The sequence below is a fragment of the Centruroides sculpturatus genome, unplaced genomic scaffold (assembly GCF_000671375.1).
Source record: "Centruroides sculpturatus isolate CEXI.00-Female unplaced genomic scaffold, Cexi_2.0 scaffold551, whole genome shotgun sequence".
In the NCBI taxonomy this organism is placed as follows: domain Eukaryota; kingdom Metazoa; phylum Arthropoda; class Arachnida; order Scorpiones; family Buthidae; genus Centruroides; species Centruroides sculpturatus.
Genome location: NW_019385025.1, coordinates 90,237 through 98,627, shown reverse-complemented (window position 1 = coordinate 98,627; position 8,391 = coordinate 90,237). Strand labels below are relative to the sequence as shown.

The 8,391-nt window shown below is 28.3% G+C and overlaps 1 protein-coding gene across 1 annotated transcript in view; it reads right to left on the bottom strand.

Annotated features, from left to right (window-relative positions):
* Nucleotides 1-233: 233 nt before the first annotated feature.
* The window catches only part of LOC111633584 (multidrug resistance-associated protein 4-like), a 43,481-nt gene continuing 35,323 nt past the window's right edge, over nucleotides 234-8,391 (bottom strand). Inside the window, exons 14-17 of the mRNA XM_023378192.1 lie at nucleotides 2,879-2,968; nucleotides 2,612-2,784; nucleotides 609-714; nucleotides 234-543 (exon numbers count right to left, since the gene is read on the bottom strand). Coding sequence (XP_023233960.1) covers nucleotides 367-543; nucleotides 609-714; nucleotides 2,612-2,784; nucleotides 2,879-2,968 — 546 coding nt within the window. The 3' untranslated portion in view covers nucleotides 234-366. The remainder of the gene's footprint in view (nucleotides 544-608; nucleotides 715-2,611; nucleotides 2,785-2,878; nucleotides 2,969-8,391) is intronic.

Sequence of the window (8,391 nt, the reverse complement as noted above, 5' to 3'; positions counted from 1 at the left end):
ACATTTTCAGTACATTATAATATTTCAAGTACCATTTACGGTACAAAATAATATTTTACGCCTTAACGAAAAAATGAGAAAAATTAGTTTAAACAGATGTCTATTTAAGTTTTATTTTTAGAAATTTTTTTAAAGTTTAATATTGTTCTGCAGAAAATACAGAAATTTCACATGATTTAACCAAATTACTTTTTTATACTGTTATTTTTATTACAATTCTTTATCTGGTATAATGAAATTTTCTGTATTAGGTTTTTTCAGAATTAATATTTCAAAGAGATGTTTTTATGAACATCTCTTAATTAAAGAAACATTTTACATATCTACAAAAATGAATATATATGAATGATGTTTTTTTGCTTTAGGCTATAATTTTGTTCTTGCGATAGTTTCCTTGGCATAATACTTCTTCTCGGCAATTTTGTATAACTCATTCATCGAAGTTACTCCTGTGTTCTTTACCAAATTATAAAAAGTACCATTTACATTTTTTAGTAATGCATATGGTGAGTCAAATTCTTGTAATCTTCCTACATCCATTACCTAAACATTTTTAATTTGTAATTATAATAACATATATATATTTTATATTATAAAAAAAATCTTACCATAACTCTATCTGAATCGATAATTGTATTTAATCTATGGGCTATTGTCAACACTGTACATGATTTGAATTTCTCTCGAATTATCTTCTGTATGCAGTTATCGGTGCTAATAATAAATAGAAAGAGTACGTCATGATTCTAAATATTAGTGTCAGTTTAAAATACAAGCATGTATAAAAATGGAAAAAATTACTTAAAAATTTTAATACTTGGAACTTTTGATGAAGATAAAAACCACTTATTATATAACTAGTATTTTTAATATTAGAGATTATGTATTAAATATTGTACTTAAAATAAAGTAAATAATACAAATTGGATTGGATTTAATTGAATTATGAAATGCAACAAATAAAAATTTTTCCAATCTTAGTGGCTTACTAGAGGATTTTTGATGAAAAATTCGTTTTTAATTAGATGTTACCGGTAGACATGGGAATAAAAACTAAAATTTCATGTGGCCAGCTTTTCTTTGTATTATGTAATTAAACTTAGCTCTTAATATTTATGATTGCAATTATTTATCCACTCGTAAAAAAATTTAGAATGTTATGACATCATAAAACATATAACATTATTTCAGCACCACTTTCAATAGAGTAAACATTGACCTATACAATTTTTCTCATTCTATGAAGACCACTACCGCAAGCTGCTTTGCTTCTTTGCAACTATGAAAAGATCACGTGTGTAAATATTTCACATGAATAAATAGAGTTTATTCACTTTTCCTTATCATGTTTCATATATGAAGAAAGAAGGTAAGCTTATACAATCGTGAACAGAAATATGAAAAGCACGAGTTTCATCCATTATGAAATCATGATGAATTTACTCATATGAAGTCACGCGAATTTTAAAAACTCTATAGTGGCTCATTATTAGTCAAATGTATCATTATTCTCAGAAAGAGTCAAAATATTATAAAAAAACATAAAAATTCCTGGTCACTTTCGTAAATAAGAATGTTACCTGTATGAAAAATGAACCAATCAAAGAAATAATCCATGGATCATAAAAACCCTTGTTTATTTTATGAGAATCTCAAATTTTAATTTAAAACATTTTAGTACTTCGAAAATCCTAACAATATTATTATCTAAAGGCATGTTTCAGGATGACTAAACTATACCGTTACATAAAAGAACAGAAATTTTAAATTTGTTTTGCTTGCATGGCATTTTACAGATGCCATGTGTCTTTGTTTCAAAAATGTTATCTCATAAATTTTTGAATAAATTTGAAAAAAATTAAAATCTTCCTAACTTTTCTGGTGCCAGAGAATGTTACACACACATATTCATATACAAGGAAACGAGTAAGTGCGGTTGAAAGTACTTTCAATCGCATCTAATGAGTGTTATTCAATGAAATAACAAATGTACAGTTACTATAGGTTCATAATACTATTACACTTTATTTATATCTTTTCTGTAAAGTGGGACCATTTTTAGTTCTGTTCAAATAGGCTTTCGCAGTTATTCGTGACAATGCATTCTCACGTTTTGGTGTTTTCGTGTACCTTTATCACAATTATAGCATGGTAAAAAAAATTATGAAGAAAAATGTTATTAGACGATTGAAATTCCGTTCTCTTTCACACAATATGTAGCGCAAACTTCTAGTAGCTAAAGCTACTAGAACTTTGAGTTAAAGCTACTTAGAAACATAAAGCTATTCAACAAACAGGTGCCATGTTTGTTGAATAGCTTTATCTCAAACTTGACTAATCTCAAAGATAATGTTTACAAATAGCAGAGCACTTTGGATTTCCATGCACGCCACACAGACAAAGTAAAGAGTCGAAGACAAACAAACACGAAGTAGATACAAAAACGATACTTCAGGCCATATATGGCAGGTCACCAACAGCAATCAGTGATAATTAAAAATTGCATTCAACAGTTTATTTTCACACCGCAGAAATCTGAAGTTACGTATGTTGTTATAAATAAGAATAATTTAAACTTAAAATTTTGTAATTTCTAAATATCTATTCTAACCTTTTGTCTATATTGGCTGTTGCTTCGTCCATGACAAGAATTTTATTCTGACGAAGGATTGTTCTGGCAAGGCAAATTAATTGTCTTTCTCCTACGCTGAAATTTCTTCCTCCTTCTGTCAAATGTGTATCCAAACCTCCAGGTAATTTACTAATAATTCCTTTTAACTGTACCTTTTATTCAAATATTTTGAAATAAATAAAACTAATAATTAAAAATTTATGAAACAAATCAGATACCATAATGGAATATCTATTTATTTTTTACCTTTTCTATGGCTTGCCACAGCATCTCTTCTGTATATTCATTGAAAGGATCGATATTTCTTCGAAGAGGACCAGTAAATAACATAGGATCCTGATTATACAATTATGATCATATCAGACATTAAAATGCATTAGTTTAAAGATTAACTTTTAAGATACATGATGCGTATTTTTATAAGTAAAAGCAATACTGCGATTATCTGTATTCACTTATTTAATTAAAACAATTTTGAACTACTGAATCTTTAAAGACAATTCCAAATCACCATGTACCTATCATACAGACAGAAATAACAGACTTCTTTCTATAACAGCTAAAATTCTACGAACAAAGATAACAATTGTTGATCAAAACTAGTTACGCTTGACATAGAGTTAAATTTTATTTAAATTATACGTTTTCATTTTCAATGACAATTTATTTAACATAACAGCCATTTACAATTAAAATTTAATTTAGGCATATTCTTATTAAGTTGTTAACACATATATAAATTTATTACTGAAAACACCCGAATTACCATAAATATTTAGATAATTTACTTCTAATAAATTATTCGTAAGTTTTTAAGTTGTTTAATTAAGTCTATAGCAAATATTTTACTATATTTAGATAATTTAGCATTGTATAATATATANTGTTATGAATATCATCAATGTAAAAAAATGAAGCAAGAAGCAGCATACATTTCTCAAAAACACATTTATGGTTAATTAATATGATTTACAATTTATCCATTGTTAATTACTTGGATATGTATATAAATACAGCGAAAAATCCTTATCATGATACTACAATACCTGTATTAAGTTAAAACATATTTATAAACTTATAATATTCTAAAACTTTTAACTCTTTGTGGCACAGACAATTCCCCCTAGTTGCACAGATTATTTTTTAATTTAGACGAAATGGATAAGGACATCTGCCAACTGAATGAAACTATAAATAAAATATTAAACTGTATGACTGAGTAACTGTAACTTTTCGAGGTGGGACAAATTATATTTCACCATACATAAAAAGCTAAGCAAAAGGTGGGAATGTTTTTAACCCACGTAACACCAAAGAATTGAAAGGATTTTTTTACTCACAGAACTTTGCTTGCAGCAGAAGATGATAAATTTCTTTCTCTTTCTAGATGGTAGTTCATATCGAGTCTTTTGGCTATACACCTTTATTGCAATCGCAATGCGACCAAAAAACCAGCCTTATAAAATGTATAGAATGGCCTAATCACGCGCGGGGAAAGAACGCCTTCCGGGATGACTTTTATGGGGAAACTGGCCTCTTTTCAGGCGTCATCGACATGGAGGACACCCGGAAAACTCCACGCTGCCAGCGTGTCCGAGCGCGGCGCGAAACCACGACCGAACGCCCAGTGTTCAGAGTTAAGTCCAACCCAAGTGCAAGGACATAGACCTTCACTTAACACACCCCGTTATAAACTTTGTATTTTATTGCTTTTGTTATCGAGGATACTGTTCCATGTTTAGTGGATTTCTCTGCCAAAGTTATTATTTATTCTGTTGGTCTGTCATTTTATGTCCATATGATCAAGAGGTNATTAAGTCTATAGCAAATATTTTACTATATTTAGATAATTTAGCATTGTATAATATATATAAATTTTTTCATGTTACATTATTGTAAATATTCAAAATTCAAATGTTCAGCTTCAAGTAATCGAAAAAACATCAACAAATGGTTCTCATAGTTTATAATTTCTACTTCTTTAATTCTATATTATCTGAATTTTGGAATTGTGTGAGAATCGAACAAATGTAAAGGAAAACAACTCAGAAATGAGCTCATTAGAAGCTAGTATATGTCAACTTTCTGACCTGAGCGAGTGTCAACTTACACTTTCTCAGCGTTCATAGTGACACCTTTCGCGCGACTTTTAGTGACCTTTAAGGTATTTACTGTTTTGAATATGATGTGGAACTGACGATTTCAGTTAGTTGTTGCCCATTGTCCTTTAAATTGTTCAGTTTAGTGTGTTTGTGTGCCTCTTTCGGATTAGCGCTATTCCGTGTCCCCAGATTCCTCGTCATACGTGCATTTGCTGCTTCACTATCGAACTGCTAACTAAAGAAATACATTGCAAAAATCCTCAAAGAGAATTCTAGTTTTGATTTTGTAAGATACTAAAAATTTGTAATCTATCTCTCTCAGCGAAACCGGGAATATCCAGTGTAAAGTGTTGCACTAACTTTCGTACCGTCTAATAAATATTTATTTGTAGTAAATTGTAACTGAATCTCGTCCTTTTCCTATTCCATCCTATTTTCCTTAGTTTCGCACACAAGATGACATTATTACCATCTAAAAACGTTCAAAACTTGTGAAGTAGGAGTAACATAGTTGGTATCAGAATAAAAGACAGATGTAGAATCTCACAATTGTGTTAATATAAATGATCTGAAAAAATGCAGAAATTAAATATCAAATTTAGGTATAAATTATCTCAAATCATCGGAATTGTCATTTGGTTTGATAACAATTTGGCCTAGTACTTACGAAACCGTGCCGGTAATTGTTATGCAACTTGAACACCAACTATATGGTGTATTTATTCAGACACAAGGCAAATCTCATCATTAATTTTTATTACGTTGATTTCATTTGATTTTTATTTAGTTTATTTAGTTGATTCAACTAAATAAAAATTAATGATGAGATTTGCCTTGTGTCCGAGTGAATAGACTATTTATTTGATGTTCAAGTTGCATAAAATCTAACCATAACATGTCATGTTTTAAGGTGAATGTAAGGATAGTTCATCACTCTTGAAGGAAAAACAGTACACCCACCTTCCACTGCAAATTTTAAGATATTTATATTTTTTAAATGAGTAAATTAACGAATGCTTACTTCTCGGTTAGAAATGTTTCAAAATTCAATATTATTGATATATTTTACTCGAAATAAGTTATCTTCAACGTTTTACAACTACTTTAAACAGGAGTGATTTCTGAATTTGTATTTTTAGTTTTTTTTGTGAAATAGTCGTACAGATTCAAAAATGAAATAACTACATTAAAAATGCACATTTCTTTTGAATTATTACTGAGAAAATCAAAATTTCTGGCTGATTGTTTAAAATAGTATTATTTCTATTTGAGAAATAAAGAGATTGAAAAATAATGCAGAGTCCACCAAATATTGAACAGTTATATCTATGATGTAGAAGTAATAAATGGAAAAATATTCTGATAATAATATAAAAAAACATTGGACAACATGGTAAACATAAGATTTTATCTTGCAAAGTTGGAAGTAATATTTTTCTTCATGCTTTGGCTGTGAAATACAAATACTACAATATGACAATGAAAAAACCTGGCATTGTCAAACAAACGTATTGGCTTACCAGTATAAAATAAAAATTAGTCCTGACATTAAAAAAGATCAAATGTTATGAGAAATACTATTAATTAAAGATATATTAATTCTATATTGATACTTTCTGGAGTTACAGTAATTACACACGAAAGTTGTACATACATTGCTCTCGCACTTCATTCAAATTTTAGACAATGCGATACACATGATGACAGTAAGATGTAATGTTCAGTGATATAGAAAAAATGAAATTCTTTTTTGTCAATTACTAGGAAAGTGATTTGATAAATAAATAATTTATATTATTTATATGTGACAATATATATATTTATTTGTCTTGTATATTAATTTCCGTTTACTTTTTTGGGCATGTGAATTGTAGAAAAGCCTTTTTATCAAATAAATTATGATTTCAGCTAAGCCCAAAATACTAAAATATATTTAAAGATGTGCTGACCTACCATAAACAAACCAATCTACAAAAAATTTCTCGAGATTTTAATTAATTCCTATCTGATTCCAGGTGTTCTAGAAATGTAGGCTGACACTTCAAGTTGTCTGCGTTCCAGACATAATAAAATATAGTTAAATGGTATGTTTTATATTATTTAATATATTAAACATTTATCCAGAAGAGAATAAAAATTGGCAAAAATTAATCATAAAAATTATTGGAAAAAAATTATTTTAACTGAAATAATTTTATTTACTTGAGGAATGATGGATAATTTACTGCGCAAATCCCGAAGACCAATATCTTTAGTGTCAATTCCATCGATAGTTATTCTTCCCATTGGTTCTGTCATGCGAAATAACGAAGCAATAATAGAACTCTTTCCAGCTCCTGTTCTCCCAACAATTCCTATCTGCAGTTAATAAACAATAAAAATTATATGAAAAAAATAGTCATTAGCAATACTGTTTGGAATTTGCAGATATATTACTTTTTCTCCGGAATGAATACAAAATGATAAATTCTTTAAAACAGTATTTTCATTGTTGGTATATTGTAGAGAAACAGTATCGAATTGAATTTCTCCTTCTTGTGGCCAATCTTGGGGTGGTTGTTTATTAGGTGAACTTTCGTACGATGCTTCTGACTTTAATTTGCTGTAATCCAGTATACGTTTTACTGAGTTCATCTGCAAAATTTACTTTTTATGAAATAACACAAAGTACTTACTCTAATTTATCCTAACTTATATGTATTATGTAGAAGTTCAAAACAATAATGATAAAGATATCTTTTATAAGAATAGTTGTAATAAACATGATTTATGTTTAATTGTCTTCAACTTTTTATTCTGATTAATATTACATGTAAGAAATTGTTGTTAGATAATAAAATTAACAGTTTAGAGTAAATAAAGAAAATAGACTTTTTATTAACTAACTGGGAAGAAAGTTTTTGTTTACATAGTCATAAAACAATTAGTGGTTTATTGACATTGGCAACAGAAAGAAGTTCAGAGTCAACTCGTTCACTTCTGCAAAAGGAATTGAATTTTCTTCCCTGTTTCTTTAAAAATGCTTTCATTTTACTTTATAGTAATTTGTCTTTGTGTGTCTTAACACTAAGGCAAATTACCATATAGTAATAAATAATTTGTTGTGTTATCTGTTATAGGATAATATAAAAGCTATTTTTAATAACATCAGTTATTATAATATGATAACAATTTTAAAAGGGTAGAAACGAGTTTCTTTATATTGTCTGTGAAGTTAACTTTAATGTTTCACAACGTTCTCTCTAATTGACGTGCTTTTTCAGAGTATTGATAAAATATATAGTTGATACGGATAGATTTGAATTAAGCTTAAATAATTTTTGGAATGCTACGTTTATATTACATTTGTCTTATTTTTCTAATAGTTTTCAGATGAAATATAAAACTAAGATAATTTTTTTCTTTTTGTGTTTATATGTATTTATCAGTTATTGGGGTGCCTAGGAAGTAAACACTCAATAGCTAGAAAACTGTGTTCAAATTTAAACAAATAAACAAGCTATGTGTCAATCTGTAACACTTCAATTGATTTATAGAGTTAAATTTGTTAATTTTTCGAATTTCCAGATAAAAGTATATTATAATAAACAGAATTTGAAATTAATAAACGGCATTTATTTTAATCCACATGCATGAAAAACTCAGCAGTGACCGACG